This window comes from Chinchilla lanigera, unplaced genomic scaffold, assembly GCF_000276665.1.
Source record: "Chinchilla lanigera isolate Chin_1 unplaced genomic scaffold, ChiLan1.0 scaffold00003, whole genome shotgun sequence".
Lineage (NCBI taxonomy): Eukaryota > Metazoa > Chordata > Mammalia > Rodentia > Chinchillidae > Chinchilla > Chinchilla lanigera.
Window position 1 is genome coordinate 31,439,840 of NW_004955404.1, and position 25,366 is coordinate 31,465,205.

At 33.6% G+C, this 25,366-nt stretch overlaps 1 protein-coding gene across 2 annotated transcripts in view; it reads right to left on the reverse strand.

Annotated features, from left to right (window-relative positions):
* Nucleotides 1–25,366, reverse strand: part of Uchl3 (ubiquitin carboxyl-terminal esterase L3 (ubiquitin thiolesterase)) — a 51,130-nt gene extending 25,764 nt beyond the window's left edge. Inside the window, exons 1-6 of one of the 2 annotated variants that reach the window (XM_013516573.1) lie at nt 25,088–25,366; nt 24,965–24,976; nt 14,746–14,874; nt 12,542–12,698; nt 11,977–12,062; nt 10,022–10,069 (exon numbers count right to left, since the gene is read on the reverse strand). In XM_013516573.1, coding sequence (XP_013372027.1) covers nt 10,022–10,069; nt 11,977–12,062; nt 12,542–12,698; nt 14,746–14,874; nt 24,965–24,976; nt 25,088–25,129 — 474 coding nt within the window. In that variant the 5' untranslated portion in view covers nt 25,130–25,366. The remainder of the gene's footprint in view (nt 1–10,021; nt 10,070–11,976; nt 12,063–12,541; nt 12,699–14,745; nt 14,875–24,964; nt 24,977–25,087) is intronic. The other variant, XM_005374175.2, reaches the window with a different exon arrangement.

The window sequence follows — 25,366 nt, forward strand, 5'->3', positions numbered from 1 at the left end:
GACAAAAAAGGATTACATCAATGCATCACAGTACATTAATCAATGAAAAGCCTTGTTCATAAAATTGTCTTAATATTATTGTTGTGCAATGTTTGTTGACTATCTCACTCCACGATCTTTAGCATCTTACCTCCTTTCTTAGAAACACATACACACACACACACACACACACACACACACACATCCTTTTAGGATCTGGACTCTTTGATTGTCCCTTTCCCTGAAGTAGTTATGTCTGTTTTCTTCTTTTTCTTTATGGTATTGAGATTAAACCTAGGGAATACTGAGCTACCTTTCCAGCACTCTGGAAATGTTTTCATATATATGTATCTCCATATCCTAAGGGCAACAAAAAAAGTTTAATACAACTCCAAATGGTCATTTGTAATTCACTATATATTTTCATTAAATTATTAGCTATGTAATATAAAATTGTTAAAAATTTTACTTTGTTTTTGTTTTAGCAATACTGATTTATTTTTTTTTTCCTTTAAGAGTGCAGAAATGCTTTCTAGCTGTGTGACCTTGGAGTTACCAAGTTAGTAACTTTAGTTTCCTCATTGTAACATGAGGCAATTATCTAAGGGAGTTGAGAAAGTAAGACTAGGAAACATAGCTTAGCCTATCACATAACACACATTCATTAAATGGTAATCATCAGTATGATAAAATGTGAGACAGACTTTCAAAAGCAGTGAGAATTAAGAAGTATATTTAATACCTGGAATCTCAGTAAGTACAAAAAGCTTTCCATTCCAGTTACCCATGAATGATGCTTAGGAACAGCTAAGAGAAAAGAAACAAAACAAAACGAAACCTTCCTGATACTGTAGCATCCAGAAATGATGCTCATTCTTCTCAGCAATCCCACTCACATCAGGGTGAGAATCTTTTAGATTTGACACGTACAATTTCTGTGGATCTTTAGTAAAGAACAATGTGCACTACCTTCACAAGATAGAAACAGGAAAATACTGAAGAGAATAAAATTCAACTCCTTTATTTTTTAAAAAGAATTTTAGTTTCTGAAGACATCATCATTAGAAATCATGATTCCTTTTATTGACCTGCTTGTAGAATATGTACTTAATAAAAACCACTGAATGTAGCAGTCACTTTCTGAATGTGGTGTGTCTTTTATATCACTGAGTCCAAACAAGAAAATATGGAAAGGAAAATAATTAAGAATGTCTCTATGCTATGAAAAGATTGCAGTACATGTGTACACATGTGTAAGGACATATATGTACACATGCAAGAGAATGTTTACAATTTTTAACAGCTTAAAATCAAAATTATAAATTAATTCTAAATGAATTTCTGCAGATTTTCAATTAGATTTCAGGTCAATACTCTACACTAAAGTTTAAATTTAAAATAGGAAAGTAAGACTACATCCATACAAAAGATGCAGTCTTTTCCACTTTAAGCTGGCAAAGTCAAACACGGGCTGGATATCAAAATACACAAAATACCACTATATAGTTCATGGAAAATCTGGATAATGGCAAATTTCTTCATTTTGCTCACCTAATAAATCAAGATGCCCATAACTTCAAAATACTCTTGACGTTTTTTCTCTATTGGTTTAAAAACTGTGTCTTCTCATTTCAGTATAAAATTCTCCAAGTTGGAACTCCATTAATACATCACTATATGCTATATTAAAACCAAACATACTATTGTTAAGCTATCCAAACTAATTCCCTACAATCCTTTTTTTAAACAATTTGACAATAGCCTCAAGAAGTTCTTTATTTATTACAAAAGCAAGTATTAAATCCTAAATTATCCTCTGTTCTAGAAAATTTTGTTTATAACCAAATAGAAAAACCTCATTAAACACAATCTCAATTCAATTTTTATTATGAAAGAAATTTTAAAATAGATAATCTAGTACAATTTGGAAAAAATAAACTGGCATGCCTGGTCTAAGAATTTGCTTTTAAAATAAGGAAACTAGTAGTACATTTCTAAAATTCTGAAGTTGAAGAAAAAAAAGAGACAAGAAGCAAAGAAGAGGTAAAGGAAAAGGGCAGAGCTTCACCCAGAAAATGGTCTGCAAGAGGAAAAAAATGACAAAAGTGGGGGGTGAGAGACACAGACAAAATTACAAGGAGCTAGATTAGGGTCTCAGCTTAATTAAGGATGAAATAAAATAAAGTTACTTCCAACAAACTGACCTCAAATCTGCTTGGAAAATAATTTTTAAAATGAGGTATCGAAAGTAAAGGAAAACAAAAGAATGATGAGAAAGAGTTTAAAACCTGACGAAACTGGACATACATAGCTTAAACTGCACGATATTTTTCACCAGTTACATTTACTGTTTCCATCTGGTTCTTCCAAGATAATCAGAAACTTAAATTTTATATTATAAAAAACTAAGTTCTTCCTAATAGCTCCAGTTTCTTTCAAAGTGAAGCAAAGGAAAATAAATCCCTAGAGAATAGATGTAAGTATCTGCATATGTTATTTTTGGCCTACTGGAATGATTTCTTCTATCTTTTTGTAATTCCAACATAATAAAGCCAACTGAAGACTACACAGTCAAATGAAATAACGCAAACTATTATACTGATACAGCTAATGAAGATGAAACTTTATTTTCTCTCACTGAACTGCCATTAGATGGGCCAAAATCCCTGTTTCTCTGGGTTCTACACCTATACATTCAACCAATCAAGGATCAAAACTGTTCAGAAAAAAAAAAATCACATGCCCTGAACACATACAAACATTTTCTTGCATCATCCTGTAAACAATACAGTACATCAACTAGTTATGTTTCATTGTATTAAGTATTATAATTAACCTGAAGATGATTTCAGTCATATAGGGGGACCTGCATAGGTTATATGCAAATATGAAGCCATTTTGTAGAATAGGCCTGTACAAAAGTGGTAATCTGAGTAGAAGTTAAACTTTTATATAAGGGGCTTGGTATCTATGGGGGTTGCTGAACCAATTTTCCACTTCCCCTGGTCACCAAGGATACTGAGGGATAATTTTATATGATGAAATTTTAATTATGTGTACAAATTTATGATTTTACTGCTTTTACCTACCTGTCAAACCTTAATAGGTTAACACTACCAAATTGATTATATATTCTACAAATTAAATATAATTGTATTTCATTATTTAAATTCATTTCATAAATTTTTACTAAAGATCTTTGAAATATCATTAAGCAAGCAAAATTACTTTTCCTTATCAAATGAACAAAAACATAAAAATAAAATTAAACACTGGAAATGGTTGTTTTTTCAGCTGTTATCTCTTTTAGAATAAAATATCTTTGAAGACACAAACTATGTCTTACTCATCTTTGTAATGTACAGCTCCTAGCACAGTGCCTAGGATAGCAGATGCTTAAATAGGTTGTCTGGCTGACCTAAAGTAAGAAAGACAATTTCATACGAGGTGATAAGAACCTTACAATGTTTATCTCTTTCATCTAGTAAGCTCATCTAGAAGAAATGATTTTAAATAAAGAACCTAGAATGAATACTTAAACAAAGACAATCAATGAAATTATATTTTTAAATTGATAAATTTAAAATAATCTAAAAATGAAAAGTTAAGGAAACAGAAAGTAAACTATGTTCACTCACACAGTACACACAGCCATAAAGAATTATTCATTAAGAGATTTTAATGAAGAAAAATACCCATGACAAAAATGTTAAGAAAAACTGCTTCACTTCAACGATGTAAAAATGCACTAAAAAAAAGAGACTAGAATTAAACATTGTAAGTGTTGTATATATTTGGGGGGGCTATATTTTTCATGCTATGGGGCAATCATGCAAGTACCATTGGTGGTGTAAGCGATCAGGAACGTAATACATTCAAATCAGCACTGTCTGGCAGTGAGACATCCAAACTACAAGCCCCCTCATGAACATGTCTAAAGACATAAATGAAACAACAATGCTCTATTGGTCTTTTAAAAATATGATTATTACTACAAATTACATGGAGGGTTCTGGGCAGTACAATAATTTCATTTTATAAAAAGTTAAATAATAAACCATCAGGAGATTTCTATCCATCTCTGTAATGGCTCTTAGCTTAACATGGAAAAAAAAAATCACAAACTTTAGAAGTTACTTTTCAGATAAGTATCAATGAAGTGAAAGTAAAGCCTGAAGGCAAATAACACACTTCTGTAGTTTTCTTTTTTTGCCTCCACATTTCACTTGCAGATTTTTTGCATCAGAGATATTTATTCACAACTTACAAATGCTTTAGTTATCAAAATCTTCTTTCCTGAATAGAAAAACCATAAAGTAAGATCTTTTAATCTACTAGATAATTTAATAGAAGCCTAGACCATAGAAATTTGGAAATTCCTACTAACCTATTATTCCCATTATTCTGGAAGGACTTCCTTGGAATGGATACACACATTCATTTGTAAATTGCTTAAATGAGTGTTCATATATCTAATTATAGTAGTTTAATTTCAATCTCAGTGGTTATTTTTCCACTAAAACATTCAAGTGTATGTGGTACAGAGTCACGCAACACCATAGCATACACGGGGATCAACATTTTAGTTGATGGAAAGCTTGGCTTAATACAATCTCATTACTTTTTCTAGTACAGTAATTTGAAGTCACATCATGAAACCACTTCAGAGAGATGAAAAATTCCAGAGAAACTAAACAGCTATCAACACACTATTTTTTACAAAGTCTGTTTCCCATCCCAAGCTAAGATAAAAATCACTACTTTAGATTAATTCAAAGCACTAGGCTTAACAGAACTGCTACATAATCTTGTCAGACTTTTATTGGAAGTATCTGAAATTGGACTCTGCAGCCAGTATGTCTGAGTATAAATTCTGATTGTGCCACTTAGCAGGTATGTGGCTTTAGGGCAAGCAGCTGAACCTTTTTGTACCACAAATGCTTCATCAGTAAAAGGCAATAGTGATACCTGTACTTCATAAGGCTGCCATATGAATTAAATGACATGCAGTATCAACCACTTCAGCAGTGTTATTAAAGAGAAGCAAATCTAATAGTATTCTTTTATTATTATTTAGAATAGAGTGCAAATGGTAATGTATCAAGTAAAAATCAAAGGAAAAAAAGGAACTCTCTCCTTCACTCATAATTAATATTCCCACTATTTCTGTCTATTTCATTGTGTTCTTTCATTTTTCCATGCTCAACTAAAAAATAAAATCAATGCCTTTCTGTGTAAGTTAATGAAGCATAAATGAGGTGGTCCTACTGTTTAAATTTCTACATTAGCTAGTGTCTGCCAGACAAAGAAGTGGGGATGATGAAATGAGAAAAACATGTAAGCGAATAGTTCTTCTTTGGCAGCACACCACAGCCAATCTTCTGAAAAGACTACTGTGTTTTGGTGATTTAAATTACTGATTTCTCATCTAGTCTACTAATCTCAGCATGCAATAAATAAGGTTCCCGCCTCCTCCATTCTCATGAAAAGGTTCTCACAGAAAACCAGTGATGTCAGTGATGACTGCAGTTACTGCTGCACTGTATTAGTGGCTCCTCTTCCTCTACCATTCCTTCAACACCTAGAAGGCCCAGGGATTTACTGTTGGTAATTACTGTTGGTTCACCACTGTTCTCCCTCTACTGAACTCAAAAGACTACTTAAACACAAAAGACTACAAAGATTTCCCCTGAACTTTAGACTTCTAGACAGATAACCTCACAGACTCATCTTAAATTCAATATGCTAAAAACTAAACATACTATCTCTGGTAACTCTATGCTACTTATAAAATCCATGCCTGCCTTCTCATCTACCATTCATAATTTTTTTCTTAATGCTTAATAAAATAAAATTACCACTTAACATTTATGGAATGCCCATTAAAAAAAGCAGGCATTATTTTAAGCAGCCTATACGCTAATTCACTAGCCATCATAGGTGGATAATAATCTCATTAGATGAATAATATTCTCTGTTTAACACTGAGCAAAGTACTTTGTCTAAGCTAGTAAGTAGAAGAATCAGTAGAAAAACCTACATTTTATACTCTTACCCTCTATAGTTTCTTACTGATACCTACATATGTCCAGGATTGTCCTGGGAATTCAAAGTGAACCTGACAAACAGGGTCCATGTTCTCATGGGTTTTATGTGCTGTATGTGAGAAAAATAACCAAAAAAGCATATTATAATAACTTTAAAAGATTGGGAAGAAAAATATGTTTTTATGATAGAAAGTAAGACAGGTGAACCAATGATGTTGAAAGGCTTCCCTGAAAAGTGACTTTTAAGGTGTTATTTTCACAAGTAATTTCATAACAAGATTCAAGAAGGTGCCAACTCAAGGGTACAACCAAAAGGCTACTGCTTTGTGAAGAAGCACAAAGATAGTGCTATGAGCTGAACTGTGTTCCTCTAAAATTCCAGTGCTGAATTCCTAATCTCCAATGTGACTGTATTTGAAATAGGTCATAAAGGATGGGGCCCTAATTTGATATGACTGGAATTTCCCATGAGGAGAGGAAGAGACACCATACCCAAGTCTGTCTCTCTCTTGATCCATACACAAACATACACACACAGGAAAGGGCATATAAGGAAATGGTGAGAATATGGCTGTCTACGAGCCAGGAAAATATGCCTTATTAGAAACCAACCCCACTGGCACCCTGACTTCTACCTTTCAGAACTGTGAGAAAATAAATTTCTATTGTTTAAGCCACAGTGGTATTTTGTTATGGCAGCCCAAGCAGACATAAGCAGGCATGAAAGACCTAGGTACTTTGCAGGTACTGACAAAAATCAATATGCTGTGATATAAAAAACAATGATGATAATATGATATCAAAGACTCTTAAGGCCACAGAGGGTACATGAACCCAAAATAAGGTGAAAAATAGTTCTTGAAAACAGTCCTCAGAAAAACAGTCCTTGAGACAGATGTTTGAGTTGGTTGATAAATGGATTTGAAAATACATGCTGTGGGCTTTTCCTCAGTGACTACAAGTTGCTAACATACAGTTAAGTATGCCATTATAATCACCTTGGAATCACAAATCAGTCCTACACAACCAAGAACTGCACTCTTCCCAAAATATTAACAGTGTCCTACTGAGAAACGAAGGCTAAGAAATTTGTTTATTCAGGGGACTACAGAAAAACTAAGATTTGAAACTTTTTAAAAACTTCTTACACCACTGTGGATGATTCTGACCTAATTTTGATGAATTAATAATATATATTGTGCCTAAATGTAGGGAATGGCATGAGATAATGTAGAATATGTACAAATGAAACAGACACCAATTCCAGGTGTAAGAACAATAGTAAGAGGATATGATACAATATTGTACCTTATTAAATTAAGCTACAGTACTCTCCATGATAAGAATCATCATTTTATGTACCACTGTGATAGGAATAACAATAAGCAAAGTATGACACCAATTTTACAATATATCTTACTTTCAGTGTTGTTGATTTGTGAAAAAAATAGGTAATAGAGATATATAGTGAAAAATATGAAAATAAATAGCTAAAATGCAAACAGATGGAGAAGTTACATTCAATAATATTGCATGTCTCTACCTGTTTTCATGAGAAACCACTCTGAAGATATCAATATGTAATACAACAAGCATTGTTAATTTCCTACAACTTTGTTTGTAACTCTGTATTGTCTGTAATGTTCTTTTGCTATTTTGTAAAAGGTTGTCTGTCTGTTAATGTTTTCCTCCTTTTATTTTTAAAATAAAAAAAAGTAATGCATTTTAAGTAAAAAAGTTTATATAAGAGATAAAATATATCCAGGTCTGATAATAACTTCATACAGAAGATAATACTCATGCTGACTTTTTAAATTATTTTTATGTGTACATGCTTGCAGTATATGAGGGTTTTTTGTTTTTTGTGTGTGGTACCAGGGATTGAACTCATGACCTTGTGTTTGCCAGGTAGGTGCTGTGCCACTGAGCTATATTCCCAGCCCCTACAATAAGTTTTGAAGGATGCATAGAAATCAGGTGCAGAGATTGAGCACAGGAATATTTTCAGAAAGAGCGAACTGGAGAAGTAAAGAAAAGCAATAGTAAAATAAAAGATTGCTAGGAAGAAATATTTACAGAGAAAAAAGAATGACCACAGTTAGGAGAATCCTGAATGCAAGGAGGCTAAACAGGCTGAAATTGAGCATAGGCTTTTAAGGAATGGTACTCAAATACTTTTTTTCAACCCAGTGCTACTTTTTAGGGCTGCATCAAAAACATGGCTCACTCTATTAGTAATTCTTAACTATGAGATAAGGGAAAGGAGCAGAAGAGATTAACTTCTTTGTGAGTATAGTTTGAAAAGTCCTACAAAAACCCTTACTGCTACTCCACCCACCGTGCGAATCACTGCACTCAGAAAGCCCTAGAAAAATTTAGGTAGCCAGTTGACCTGGGTTACATTTCAGAAAAGGTAGTTCAGTCTTATTAGGTAAAAATGAATGAGAATTAGAATCAAGACTGAAAATCTAGATATGAAGCTGACCTTCCAAGTAACAAGTTGAAATAAATTTTGTATCTGATTAACACAGTGGGGAAAATGTGCAGAAGTATTTATAAGAAAAAGAAAAAATAATGAAGTTTACAACATAGATGATAAGTGAACAATTGCATTCTAAAACGTTGGTGAGTATTCAGGTGATGTCAAAAGAGCATTCAAGATTATAAAGAGTAAGAAAGTTAAAGTCTGTTAAATGACATGAATATCACAAAAAAGAGGACTTAAAACTATAATTTGGACAAACTTTTAAAAACAAGACAAAAAAAGGTAAAGGTAAAAGATAAATTTCCAAAATGAATATGTAAAAAGGATTTAATTGCTTTATTACATGTATTTTATCATATCTTACAATAATCTTATATCGATTCCTTATCATAAAATTTTAACATTATAAATTTTCAAACCAAACTTACTTTAGAATCATAAAAAGTAACACAAAAAACAGTATTTCATTAATTTCCAACTTCTTACTTACGTGTGTTTGCAGCTGTAAATTTAGTAAGAAACAATATTCCACACCCTTGAAAACAGTGCCTGAGAGCTCCCATGAGGGTATGATATAATTACGGGGAAAATATTTTGATTTCTAAATGAGTTTATAAACTTCCAGTTATCTAGCTTGATCTACTGTATTTATATCATAACATCAAACCATTTTCTCCTTAAAAATATTTCTTGAAGATACTATATTTAAAATCATTCTTTTAAAGTCAGGTAATCTTTTAAGTATGTTTAAAGCACAAAGGCAACGTTATCCTGAACATGAGAAAATATTTTTTCTTCTTTCTTTGAATAAGAAAGAAAAAAAAATACAATTCTCTTAACACTTAAATGTGCTATAAACACACCAAATAGTTTTAATTCATTCATTTTGATCATAATATTTTCTGTTTTGTTTTGTTTTGTTTTTTTTCTGGTACCAGGAACCGAACTCACGACCTTGCGCTTGCCAGGCAGGCGCTTTGCTGCTGAGCTAAATCCCCAGCCCCGATCATAATATTTTCTGATAAAATTCCCTCAAGAGTGGTACAGTGTGGGTTGGAAGAAAGAAAAGAAGAAAGGAAAGAAGAAATGGAAAGAGAATAAGAGAAATCAATAAAATTAAAAGGGAGACAAGCAGAAAGGGGGTATGGCAGAACTAGTAACAGTATAAGGATGATGAAGGTCACAGACTATTTGTCTAAATGCACAGGTATTTTTTTCTCAAAATACATAGAAGTCAAAGTAAGAAGAAGACAACTATATGTTAGTCAAAGCAAAGAGCACACAAGCTCCAATCTGTCTAAATGATTAAACTGAGAAGACAGATATCAAAACAGCATGCTAATAGCTTGTTAAAGCATTTCTTCAGCTACTATTATATGACTGCTATTTTATAAACAAATTCTCTCAAAGGAAAAATGATCAAGTAATTTTGTAAAAATACATGTCCTAGAATAACACTGTAGTTAAATTTACATATTGCAAGAAAAAAAAACTTTTAAATGTGAAATACCTCAGTCTGACCTTCGTGGGCACTGGTCTCATGAGTAACTCGGATAGCCTGTAAAAGAATATAGGGTATTCATAGCAAAAAATGACCATATCCAACTTTTTAAATGAAAATAACAAAAAAGCTAAATTTTAACACTGAAGACTTATAAATAACAACATGGAGTAAATTTAGGAATAACTTAATCCTAGATATAGAAGAATGATACCTATATAACCAAATGAACTGCTGTACTTTCTAAGCTAAAAATCTCTGAAGACTGGGAAATACCTATTTGTAAAGTCCATGATATAAGTAGAGGTCACGTAATTTATTTAGTCATTAGAACTAACACTTACCACTTTATTCACTTGAGAGTAGAATAAAGTGAGCATCTCACAGATAATCTGAGAAGCCCATCTCATCTGTTTCTCTAAGTTCCATGCTGCTCTGCAGCTCTGGCTGTATTTATGCTTATTCATGCATTTTGAAATGTGAAGCAAAAAGCACGCATATATCAGAAGCTAGAGAATTTTTGGTTCTTGAAAATAAAAAAAAAGCTCTTCTACTACCCACTAGAGCACAAATGCACAGATGGGTATAACTGTATATTACAGGTAAAAGTACATTTATGAATGACTATTTGGCAATAAGTATTCAAAGCTTTAAAAACATGCAAATTGTTTGATCCAGCAATTTCTCTGCTAGTTTATATATTTTAATTGTGCATAATTATACATAATTAAGGATATTTACAAAGATTTAGTTAATGATGTACATTGCTGTATTTTTTAAATAGTGAAAAATGGAAAAGTATTACATTTCTAACTATTTTATTGGCTGAATAAAATAGTATATAATGGAAAGCCTGCAGCCTTTAAATGATAATGTCAAATATATACACACTGGTATCTAATTAATATGTTTGTAATAAGTGAAAAAAGCAAGCTATAAAACAGTATTACAGTGTGATCAAATTTTTATTTAAAAATATTGTGCATAGACATACATAGCTTATAAAGTATTAATGGTAACTATCTCCTCATTGGGATTACTGGTAACTTCCATATTGCCTTTTTTTTTTTTACATAGAAGAAAGATGTTTCATGAAATTTCCAGTTTTTAATTCAAAATGATCAAAGTATACTGGAATGCTAAACAACATGATCATTTAATTTACTAGGCACAAATTCTGCATAAGGCATTGTTTTATCCAAGTAATTTGCACATGGACTGTAATGTCAAAGAATTTATAATTTATATAATAATGTTAACAAAAGGCAGAAAGTCTTCTAAAGAAGAATCTTTTTTTTTTTTTTTGAGACAGGGTCTTGCTGTGTAGTCCAGGCCACATTTGAACTCACTATGGAGCCTAGGTTGGCCTCAAACTCACAGTGATCCTCCTGCCTCAGCCTTTCCAGTGCTGGTACTATAGGCGTGTACTATCATGCCTGGCAAAGAATCAATTTTTAAGACAGTAAATTTTAAAAAATATTTTAAAACAGCTCAATAAAGTGATTTAAAACTAAATTACATTTAAAACTAAATTACATACACTGGCTTTACTGCTGAAATACAGTATGATTTAATGTTACGTTTCACCCTTTGTTTTTCTGGATTTTTTTCTTTCATTTTTAGTCTTTTTCCAAATTCTCAGTGAAAGGCACACAGGATACTGCCAGGCATATATTTATGCTAGGGAGTGACTGGTAAGGAATAGTCTGTCATAACATATTTTCTTAATTTGCAAGCTTTTTATTAGCTCACTCAGCTTTGGACATAGAAAAGCAGCAGCAATTTGTCAACATTTACAGATACTTCAGTTAACTGAAAGGTAGAAAATATCTTTCTTATCTGATATGGTAAAATCTGTAATTTCACAAAGCCGCAGTTTCAAGAAACCTTCCCTGCCCAAAGACCCTACAATCCACAAAACTTTCCTCGCAATTAGATTAAAAAAAAAAAAAGAAGGTACCGACGTCATAGTTCTCCAGGTATCTGGCTCGTTCTTCAGGGCTCATTGACACAGACTCCTCCAGGAATTTTTTCAAGGTTGATCCAGATTCTGAGAATATCAAAATAGATATAATTGGAAAGGCTTGCTATCACAGAGACTGATAAACAAAAATAATAGAAGTATGCTGACTATTTTCTGGGGAAAATCCTATCACTGGTAAGTTATGAAAAACTATAAAAAGTTATAAAAATCTTGATATGAATGATGGAGCTTAAATTACATGTTCATTTTGTAAGCCTTGTTTATCAACCATAAACAAACATGGGAAGGATCAGTTATGCATTCTTATTTCAAACTTAGCAACTTAGTGAGACCCTGTTTTAAAATGAAATATAAAGCCTATGACCATACCACCCTGAACCCACCTGATCTTGTCTAAAATAAAACAGAAGAACAGGGCTGGGAATGTAGCTCAGTATGGAGGCAGATTACAAAATAAACATGGTGGGAAATGCTAGAGCACCCTCTGCTGCTCAATGAAGTTAATGTATGTCAAGGGGAAAAAAACAACAGTATGAACCATTTACCAAAGTGCATTTTGTCTTTATTGTTCGCAATAGCATGGATCAGTCCAATTGTTCCACAGGCATTGCTGATAGTTTGCTTCATGAAGTACACTGATGATGTAACATCCTGTCCCTGAGATTTTATTTTTTCTTCCTCTTCTGTTCTGAATACTTCATACTATTTTTTAAAAAAGTCAATAGTTTATACATGATACAGGTACACAAGACATACAAAACAGCATATTAAAAAGGACTCAAAGCCAGAAATGGTAGCACACATCTGCAATCTCAGCAGCTAGGGAAGATATTATAATGAACACATTTGAAATACTGTAACTGACTTCACTGAAAGAGTACTGAAAAATCTGTGACAGTTCCTTGGTTATTAGTATGTTTAAGCCATCAACAACTCCACATTTAACTTCAAAATTAGAACTTATAAATGAGTATAAATATATGTATAGATTTTTATGCTTACATATAATATAAACCTTTTACTTACGTAGGTGTAAGTACCTACACATAAATACTTTAGAATTGTATACTGGCTAGCAATAAGGCAACAGGTTTTTTTTAGTTTTGATGGTTTAGGATTAAAAGAATTCCTACTGATACAGATTATATGCTTTTAAAAATGCTGATAACTCACTAAATGAAGACATAAAATCTAATTTTTTAACCAAAAAAAGTAAGCCATGTTGGACACAGTGATACATGCCTGTAATCCCAGTCACTTGAGAATTGAGGTAAGAGGATCACATGTTCAAGTCCAGCCTGATATGCTGCCCCCACCTCCACCCCTACATGTTGGAGATGTAGCTTAGAAAAATCACTAGACTGAAAAATTTCCAATTCAGATAACAGATCATGTTGCACACATATCACGTCAGGTAAGAAAGCTTAAGCTATAAGCAACTGATTTTTTTTCTTTCAAGTATTTACTACTCTTTATCATTGGAATCCAGGGATAGTTACCCACTGGCTTCTTGTCATAATTAAAAAGGTGAGAAAATAACATTGAAACAAGAGCACACTTAAGTTTTTGTCTTAATCACAGCTTCACCATTAAAGGAGTTTGGTCTAATGCTAAATCATTATTAAGAAAATCTAAATTTCTATGAATATTATATATCATTTCTTTTTTTGTTTCTTAGAACCCTTAAATTGAAGAGAAAAATTTTCAGTGTTATTTACCTTGAAGTTAGGTTAATTAGTTTATGGCACAAAGAAAATGATCCTGGAATTTCTAGGACTGACCAAGCTTAATTCTTAGTTTCTGTGAGATTCAGTTCCATTTACTCCAGAAGAATAAGACTAGTTGAACATGCAACATCAAGTCATCAGTACCTCATTTCTCCCACATCTTCCCAAGCATTTATTGTCCAGTTTTTACAAACACTGAGCTTGTATTATTGTTTCTAAGTTTAAAAATAAAAATCAGAAGGAGACTCTAAAGCAGTTTAAAAATGCACCTTACAGTCCCCACTCTTTTACACACATGCATACCTACAGGCAAACACAATAATTCTAGAAGAAAGGACTGAAATACCAAGTTGGATTTCAATACATGCATCTATTTATAATTCCCAATATATCCTAAATCTGCTGATCTGTATTTAAGTTTCATGATGCCTACTGAAATCATGCTTATTTTGAAAATAATGTAACCCATGGCATCACTTTCCCTGCCTTCTTAAAATAAAAAGCAAATTTTTATGAATATATCTTTTATTTTTTTTATAAATATATTTTATAGTATACATTGTTTTGAAAACTTTAACATTTTTATTGATATAAATATATATAATGCAGATTTAAGATTATTCTAATACTTACAATTTCCAAAGTATATATATCAAAATATAATTAAATATCATATCATAACACAGGCAAAATAACCTGTTTGTTTTGAGCTGCTGGGGATCAGACCCAGGAGCTTAGACATGCTAGGCAAGCATCTTACAATTGAGTTATTATCTCCAGCCCAAACTAACTATGCTTTATTAAAAAAGAAATGATCTGAGGTTAGAAGAGTAATCTATGGCTTTACTGTCAATTTATAAATAAAAATTTAAATATCATTTCTTTAATAAAAATTAACATTTCCTCAGTTCCTAGATTGCCTGATTTTATAAAATAAGGGTATTACCTGTTCTTAAAGACTGTGTTTTTAACTGAACAATAACAACAAACTTTATCAGAAAAGTTAAATTTTACTTAATTACCTTTTCGGTAATAGGGAAGAGAAGTAACACTGCACAGACTGGTCTTGGTACCATGCTAAGGAGTTCAGGATCCATTCCATATACATCAACAAATTGCCAGTTAGGATGTAGACCTAACTGTTTGAGAAACTGGTAAAAGGAAAAAACCAACAAAAACAAAAATTACAGTGTTAACAGGAAAATGACTAATATGTATGTATTCTTGTTTCCAATGTAAAAAAAAGAATGTAATAAAAATATTACTGATGTTCAATAGTATGCAGTAAAGCAGTATATAGCAAAACATCAGGAATATAACACATATGTGTAATCTTTGTCAGTAATACCATGATAAATCAGGGGTTTGGAGGAGACACAGTAAAGCTGCTTTTCCACAAGTAGAGTAGAAAGAGACAGCAATTTGCTTATGTCACATAAACACTTAAAACTTCTAAAATATAAAATAAATCCCCTCTTTTCAAAATCTGATACTTTGGGGTTGGATGTAATTTGACTTCAGCACATACAAGTTAGCTAGGCTATGTTAAATTCATGTTGAACTCACTTCTAGTCCTTAATTTTTAAGAAACTGCATCTAAATTCTTGTAAATAAGGAATTATTTTAATGCAATAGAAGATGAACACAATCTATTGTTGTTCCAAAAAAATAGTGTTTGCTTAAAAACAGATACATATGGCAGCTAAGAATTACATGCATGAAAAAAGGGTAATACAACCAATAGCGAGAAAAAATAATCCCAGTGACCTGATTGGAAGTAAACAACTGGCCCTAAATCTATTCAAGTTCAATGCCTTCCTTACATCTGGCAAAACAACTGGTATTTACAGGTCTAGAATTAACTAAAATTTTTAAAGTAAAATTTTAAAAATGCTGGGCTCCGGGGAGGCAATAGGGGCTGTGCACAATTTTAATCCTTGCTACTCTGAGAACTGAGGCAGGAAGATCACAAGTTCCAGGCCAGCCTGGGCAACTTAGCAATACCTCGTTTCAAAATAAACAAAAAAAAGCTGTGATGTAGCTCAGTGCTTTCTGGGTTTAGTCCTCATTACCACCCTCCACCAAAAAGTCTTGGGCATTTCTCCCAGAATGATCAAATGCATTTTTTTTTTTTGTACCGGGAATCAAACTCAAGACCTGGAGCTTGCTAGGCAGGTACTTGTGCCACTGAGCTATATCCCCAGCCCTCAAATACATTTAGATCATCAAATGAGGTCTTGCAAAACCAGTGGAGCTGATGCCACACACAGTATTATTCATGTCATACTTAATCAGGGTCTACTAGGCAAGCTCTGCCTGTTTAAGGGTTATTCTCCATATTCTTCCATGTTTCTGCCCATTGAAAAGACTGTACTTTAATGGTCAATACTACTGTAATGGTCAATACTCTAAGAATCAAAACAAGGTCCTCGCTATATCGCACCAGAAATGTCCTCAATTTAAGAACCTCTTAGCAGAATGTGCTTAGTATCTACTAGGTTTATATCTATGCCAAGTTACATGGCCTACCACAGTTTCAGGCTATGGCTGTGGAAATCAGTGGACTCTTCTACTTTATATCTATTTTTCATCTGATTCCTATTCATGATTTCAAACTTTAATTAACTACTATTCTTAAATAGTTTCTTTCCTTTCTCTATTTCCTCCAAATTTCTTACTATGTGCTTTCCCCAATATTCAATTCTATGTAGAAACCAAAAGGAATAAAAATTGACACAAAGTCAAAGGAAAGAACTCGTGTTCCTCTTTTTAATCTCACTGCCTAGCACTGTACCTGGCCATACCACAGACATCCAAGTTATATATTTCTTCACTGAACTAAAGAGTATATCCCTATTTTAATAGATAACCAGCCATTTATATGTCTACATGTCAATTAGGTCTATGCTCATGATGAACATTTCACATATATAAATATAAATATTTCTTTTTGTACCAATTAAAGAGGTAGGAAAGATACACTTGGCTGCTAACCTAACATCTGGCATTTATTTAATCAACTCTGAACTACCTGCCTAGGACTAATGGCTTTAAATGGTATAATTAGGGACAAATACCCTAAACCTTGACTAGAGATTTAAATTTGTTAATTTTATGTACCCACAAACTCATACTACTATAAAGTTATACAACAAGATGGTACAAATGGTAGCGTAATTCCACATTTGTGTTGCAAACTAAAATAAACATTTTAGTGAAAAAGCAACTGGAACAAAAACTCATACATTATTACACAGGGACTCCCTTGTAAACCTACTCTATGTTGGCCAAGGCTAACAAGTATAAGTAGCAGGATCCATAGTCCTCTGCTCTACCATCTGCGCTACAAAGGGTGCACAAGTATCAAGATCCAAAGGCAAAGACTGCAGTGAGACTAAAATATCAAACTAAAGACACAAAGAATGACTACATACCAATTAAATTAAATCATAAAATGATGACATTTTAACAAGAATAATACTTTTCTTAACTTTTTATTCCTATCACAAATCACTGAGATCGTTATAAAGAAGCCTGATCAATTAATATCTATTAAGTAAATTAGTTATACTTTCTGGCATATTGCCATGAGTCAAACTTACTGAAGTCATCATACGTATACAAAGAATAAAAGCAATTATTAGGAGTAACTATCTCTGGGAAGTGGAGCACATGAATCTTTTTATTTGCCTCACTAAAAAAAAGTGACTTAAAAAATGTTCTACTTTTACAATTGTGTTTAAAAGATCATATGAAAATCTGAAAAAGGTAAGAAAAAACTTTTCTAAAATGCAAACAGTTAATATATTGGCAATGTGAACCCAATTTTTCGTTTTCTAATATTTTAAAAATGATTATATGTACAATAGCTGTGTATAACTTTGAAGTTATAAAACAAAACTGATACATATGTATTTTTATTTGTATTGACAAAACTTGGAAAAAACCCAAAATGAATTTTTTCATAGTCTTAAACCTGTACAGTACTTGCAATATTTTAGATTAGTCACTAAAATATTATATATGGGTAATTCTTTTGTAGAGATTGTATACCATCAGAAGCACCCTGTTTATATGAAACAAGAAAAAGACTTAAAATTTTCAAAAAAAAAAAAAAAGACTTAGAATTTTTAATACCAGTCTTCTGGCTTTTCTAGTTTAAATACTAGGTAATAAAGTACAGTAACCAAAACATACTGATTAGCTCACTAAATTTCATAACACCTCTAAAATTTTGGCCAGTGGAGAAACATCACTTATAAATAATATGTGGCCATAAAAGAATTTTTAATAAACTTTTTAAAACCTATGATTCTAAAAGGGTCTATATCTATCAATTCCTTCTAAGCTTTCTTACATACAAACTAGACTTCACCATGCAAAAAATTCTTAGTTCCTACCTTTAACTTACAATAAATTCCTCATTTTTTAGGTTAAATTCAAATAACAAAACTTTAAAAAAAAGAAAAATACAAAACTAATTTTCCTTTCAAATTTTTTCTAAAGCCAGTTTCTCTGGTCTTTTTGTGTTTTTCTTCTTTTTTTTCTTCTCTTTTCTTTTGGTGCTAGGGATTGAACCCAGCTAAGCATACATTCTACCACTGAGCCACCTCTCCCCTCCAGCTCCTCTCTGGTCTTTAAAGGTCTGCTCAGGGCAGTCATAGATCCTATTTTCTTATTAATTTATTATTTGAATTATGACAGATATTATATTCATCTAATTGTTTTACATTACTATCAGAAGAGTACACTAGTACTAATTGCTAGATATAGAAACAATAAAAATTAAATGAGGAATTGCAACTTGTAAACTAGCAAAAATGAATTCTAATAGATTGAGTAAAAACTAACAAAAATAAAATTATTTGAATCTAGACTGGGGAAACTAAGTCTTTTATGTGTGGATTAAGAAAAGAGATTTACTTCAATGCAGGCTCAATATGGACTGATGACAAATTATATCCACAAAGGCGATGCTATGTAACTCTAAAAGAAGAATCATTCAAGATAATGTAGTACCATCCCACTGGACCCAACAAAAATGATTCAGGATGGATTAAGGTATCAGCTCTGGATGGCATTATTTTATAAAGGCCAGTGACAAAGAAGTGAGGGCACCAAGCACAGTGAACAGAACTGATGAGGTTTTGGAAGACACAGAGCTAAAGATTATGGGCATGTTCAAAGACTTTACTTATTGTGATCCCTCCTGGCCCCAGATATTTTAGTAATATTGAAGTAGAACAATGAGAGTTACTCTGTATGTTTTTAATGAAAGGACTGACAAACAACTGGAAGAAGTTATGAGAAAACAAACTTTGTTTCAGTAAAAAGAAATTTGTCTATAAATTACTCTATTGTAATTTTAAAAAACCACCTTTGAAGATAGTATACTCCTCACCAAAATATTTAGGTAAAAGATTAATGACCACATTAAGGGTAATCCTGGGAAAGATTTTCTGGAGCAGAAAGGCAGCAGTATAAGATATATTCATTCTTTAAAAACTATTAGCTGAGAGGCCCATATAATGCAGGCACCATTCTTGATACTTTAGACATGTCCCTATTCTCACAGAATTTACATTCCAGTGATACACAAGACAAAAAAGTGAACACATAAACAAACAAGATCATTTCACAAGGTAAGAAATATTATAAAGAAAATAAGATATGGTGATGTAGAGATTTAAGGGGACACTTTAGCTGTGTCATCAAAGGAAGACTCACTGAGGAGGTGACTTGAAGTTGAGCCATAGATGACACAAAAGCAGCAGCCAAGAAGCTACCTGGAGTAGAATGATTCAAAGGGTAAGTAAATACAGACTCTGAAGCAGGAATAGGCTTGGCATTCAAGAATGCAACGCTGCACTAGGAGAAATGAGCAATACACTTCATCTGACCACAGTAAAAAGCTTGTACTGTTCTCTAAGAACAAGGAGTGGAGGAACATTGGAGTGTCTTAAACAGGGAATCACAAGATGTGACTTGTGTAAGACTATTTTGGGCACATATAGAGAACAGGTTTTATGCAGGCTGAGAGAGAAGCAAAACTAGCGAGAAAATTACTGCCATTGTCCAAACTAAGGGTGATAGTGGCTTGAACTATGGTAGCTGAAATAACAAGTATGGCCAGAAGTAGGGCTTATTATGAAAGAAGAATCTAAAAGACTTTCAGATCAACTGAATAGAAGGAAAGAGAAAAAGTAGCTAATATTCATGGAGTGTACAGCTTATTCCAGACACTGTTGTTCATATTTTTCATGTAGGAATTTATTTAACCCTTACAACAATCTTATAAAATTAGGATTATTAGAAATTAAGAAATTCAGATAGGTACAAAGAGATTCGGTAACTGCTCATGGTCTCAGAACTAGAATAAGGTGGAACATATATTTTAACCCAAGAAATCGAATCTGTATACAATGTCCTCTTCAAAATAGCACAGTCAGAAGATTACTAATATTGACATAAGAAGTGGATAGGTGGCAATGTCTTGGGAAGACTGGAGAAGAAATGGGTTTATCTGTGCATAGTGGTGCATACCTGTAACCTCAACACTTTGGGAAGCCAAATCACAGGATTTGCAAGTGCAAGCCTAGGCAGCTTGAGGAAGACTCTGTCTCAATTAAAGGGGATGTGGGTAGGGTAGGATGGAGATGTAGCTCAATGCAAAAGCCCTTGGTTTGAGCCGAGTAGTACAAAAAAAAAAAAAAAAAAAAAAAAGATTTAGAGGAAGGTGGAAGAAAAATCCAGATCTGTGTCCATTTTAAGTTTGAGGGATCCATAAGGCATTCCAATGGAGACAGCAAAGAAGTAGTAAAAGTACACAGGTTTCCAATATGGTGAAGCCAGGCGATAGAGAAAAACAGGGTCATCCTTGTTATGGTGATGTTATTAAAGCTATATAATAGAAAACACTGATAGGAAATGACTGCACATAGAAAAGATTAATAGTGAGTTTGATCCCCAGTGCCACAAGTATAAAAAAAGAAAAAAAAGATCAGTAGTATAGGATGAAACCCTGACTCCTTACAGGGTAGAAACAAAATGACCTAATAAAGAACATCTGGGAAGCAATCAAGGAACTGGGAAAATCAGAACTATCAGAGAAGCCAAAAGCAGGGGGGATTGATGTTTTAAAAAGGAAAAACTGGGTTACACCACCAAATACTACTGAGAGATAAAAATACTGTATATGATAGAAAAGTGGTGATCAGTAGTAAACCTGATAAAAGTAGTTACTATGAAATGGTGGCAGGGAGCAAGCTGAATAGGAGCAAATACAGAAGAGAATCACATATGGTGGTAGAAACATTTGGCTATGGACAATTCTTTGTGGAAAGTTTACAAAACAACAAACAGAAACCAAGCAGTAGCTACAGTACAGGGTACCATGTTTTTTTCCCCAAGATGCTATCCACTAATTAGAGATATACTCTATGTTGACAATCCAGCAGATAACCTCTCATTCTTTTTCTAATTCTAAGTAGCTACACGAAATAGGATAGTTATGCTAAAGTACATTTATTTTCCTTTGGATATTATGCTAAAAAATGTACCTCCACAATAAAATCACCATAAAGAATAATTCTAGGAGGCTTCCATATTAAAAACCGTTGGTTCTAAAATGTAATATTTAATATATATAATGTTGCTGTGCTATAAACAAATAAAGAAAACATCACATGGAAAATCTAGCATGGTCATGGATATGTAACTGGCCATATAATAAATTGTACACCTAAAACGAATTATAATTCTTGATATTTAATTACCTGTAATTTTCTATCAGCTGCAAGCTACCTTTACCCTTTTAATTGCATTTGTAAAAAAAACCCTGTAACTTCCTATCAGCTGCAAACTACTTTTTATCCTTTTAATTGCACTTATTTTAAAAAGGTGAATTTAAACTGTTTAATAGTTTTTCTTACTTTACTAATTCTTTTCTAAATAAATTCAATCTGTAGCATGATAAACTTTTAAAGAGATTAACAGCACACAACCAATAAGACAAGTCATCACTTACAACATCTACTGTGACAGAGGTAATACTGTTACAAGGTAGTATTTAACAATACTAATTTTCATACAGTAAACACATGATGGTTATTCTTATATAATACCAGGCACAATTACAGCAAAAATAATGCTCAAACTAACAGTAAATATAATAATCCATGCAACTATATCAGATAGTTACAGAGTAAAATCAAGTAGGTCTTATGATCCCATTAAGTTAAAAAAGGAAGTATAGAAGGGGATGGATGTTGAAATTTAGTAATTTCCCAACTCCTAAGTCAGTTAATTAAATGTCTATTTATTCTCTATTCTCTGTTAGACATAGAACACAGAGAATAAAGAAACAAAAACAAAAATTTTGGTTAAAACTAACCACTTCTTAGGTATATATAATCCTATTCTCCCATGAAAAGCACACCACTTCTTTAATAAAGATAAAAATTTTTAATTAAAGCATACCAAAGCCTGCTAGATGCAATGCACAATCATATGCCAAATAACATCTTTTCTGTTCATGTTACTTCAGACAGACTTACTGTTACTGTTCAACCTACTAGATTTTCATCCTCACATCTAATTTTTTCATAGCACTTATAAAAATTGTTAATGATCTGTTTGTCTTCCCACTGGACTGAAAAGCAAAAAATAAAAATTTATTTTAATCATCAAAGCACAACCAGTTTCTTTCAAACAGTAATATTATAAAAGGTGCTCTCAATTGTTATTTAATTAATGTGAATGAGTGAATGTACTTTGTAGTACATCAAGATCACCTAGGAACAATAGTAGGCACATAAGCTTGAATATCATTAAAACAATTAAATATCCTTTAAAAATTATTTTAGTAGATTCATATGATTTTAAATACTAACTCAGTTTTCCAATATCAGGATAAGCAGCTTTTGTTCATGATCTGTTATCCTTTTATATATTTACTGTCATTTTGTACTTGCAAATATTTTGTTGAAAGACTGTTACACCCATATTCATTGGTAGCGTTTCTTACGACAGCTTGTCTAGTGTTGGTGGCAGGGTAATGGTGCCCATATAAAATGAATTCGGGCCTTCCTTCTTTCATGTTTATGTAGAACTGATATTAATTCATCCTTCTTTAAATGATCATGTCAAAAGATGTAGAAAAGTCACTTGAGAAAACTGAACCCTGATTCATAATCAAAATCTCAACAAAGTAGGAAAAAAATGCAAACTTTCTTAGCCTGATTAAAAAGTACAGTATCCACCAAATACCTATAATTCATAGTAAAATAGTAAACGTTTCCCCATAAAGATCAGAAATAAAACAAAGATGTCAATCTCTCTATCTTCTTCAACTTTCTATTTAAAGTCCTAACGAGTAAAACAAGGCAAGAAATAAAACAATCTACTCACAGAGAATATGACTGTCTATAAAGTAAATTCCAAAACATCTATAAGAAGGTGATCAGAGCACTATAGCCAAAAACTAAACTAGTAAGGCAGAGGGAGACAAAGATACAAAGCCAAAAAGTTTAAAAAATCAATTAGACTTTCTATATATAACAATGAACAACTCAAAATTGAAAGTGTAAAACAATACCACGAACAACGGCACCAAAAATCTTTCTGAAAATAGACATCTAACAAAGTATGTCCATGAACTACATGTTGAAACTATAAAATACTGATGAAAGAAATCAGTGACAACCTAAGTAATGACAACTACCTCCTTTATGGATTACAAACTTCAATATTGTTAATACAGTCCTCTTCTCCAAAATGTATCTATAATGCCATCAAAATAATTTGATGGCAGATTCATCACCAAATTACAACATAACTTTTTGTACAAATTGACAAACTAATTGACAAAGTAACTAGAACAGCATAAACAACGCTGAAAAAGAAAAAAGTTGGATTCATATTATACTTAATAATGATTTGAAGACTGATTCTAAAACTACAGTAATCAAAACAGTATGGTATTGATAAAAGAACAGACACATACATCAATAGAACAGAAGAGTCCAGACATACAGTAAATTGATTTTTCACAAAGGTGTAAAAAATAGTTTTGGACTAGATCTGAAAGAAATATGTTTCTTTTCTATGGCAGTAAACAAGAAAATACAAATATAGATTTTCTCAGCTGTAAGTTTTTTTTACTCTTTATAAAGGGACAAAAATGTCGTGCTAGGAGAAAAAAACGAATTTCAAAGGGGGGGAAAATAAGATTAATCATACGTACAATAAAAATAATAAGCGCTGTACATTTTTAGGTTACTAAAGAGCTAAGGAGGTGACAGTCATTTCAAAAGCATATAATAAACGTAAGACAAAAGGGGTTGCTGCTTACATTAAGGTAAAGTGTATCTAATTTCTTTACATAAGAAATTTGCTATAAACTTTGAAAACAAAAACCAACTCCTCAGTGATGAGAAGGAAGATTTACAGGAAGTCTGTCACATGACAAAGTAGGAGGGCAATACAAAAAGACCTGTTGAAAATGAAGCAGGATGAGACAAGACTAGACATATCTGAGAAATGAAAATACACCTCATAGCACATCTTCATTTAATCAAGTGCCCACAAGATGGTCCCTCTTCCCTCTCCAATTCCAACCTCCACTACTCAAAACGGACTTTAAGAGCTGCAGGTGGTAAAGATCGAGGTGGACGCTACGAAACTGAGTTTGCCACGGCATAAAAAACAACTAAATGCCCCGTTTTGAGAGACTGGCCATGTAAGGGGGCGTGGTGGGGACAGAGGTGACCTGCTGGCGCGAGAGATGACTGGAAGATGATTTCACAGGGCAGGCGGTGGATGAAATTACCTGGACTGGGTGGGCGAGTTTACAAAGCTTGGAGTCATAAGTGTTGGTAAATCAGTCACCCAGAAGGTCCGGGGGTAGGAAAATAATGGAACCCGGCACTAACAGGGGGCAAAGCGGGCGGGGAAGAAGAACAGAAAGGTGGACCCGGTGGGCGTCCCGCAAACCCAGACCCGGAGGCCCGCGAACCGGGAGCCGCGCGCCCGCCCCCGCGGAGGGGCTGCGGCGGCGGCGAGCATCTCCAGCGGCCAGGTGGCAGCGCGACGGCCCGAGGGGCGGACCCGCCCGGAGCGCGGCGCGAGGGGCTTCCCGGGCTCAGTCCCAGGATCCGGGCAGCGGCGGCGAAGGCCTGCGCGCCAGCGGGCCGGGAGCACAGAAAGGACGCCGGGGTCCGCGGCGACAGACACCTCACTCACCTGGTTGGTAACCTGAAACGAAGCAGAAAGCACCATTTAGGCAGATACTGGCACGGACTACCGGCGCGTCCCGGCTCCCTCTCCCCTGCCGCGGCCCCAGGCTCGGATGCGAGCCGCGCTCACCTCAGGGTTGGCCTCCAGCGGCAGCCAGCGCTGACCCTCCATGTCCGCCGCGCCCGGCCCCTCTCCAGCTCTGACAGCCGCCGCCGCTTCCGCCCCCGCGCGCCTCGATCTGGGACGGCCCAAGCCACCGCCCGGAGGGAGGAGTGCCGAAGGGCGAAGCGCACCGCAACCTTCCCGCTTCTTTATCACTTCCTGAAGAGCCACACCTCAAGTCCAATATTTTAAATTAATGGTCTGTCTAAAAAGAAGAAGAGATAGAGGCCATGTTTCTATTTCGTC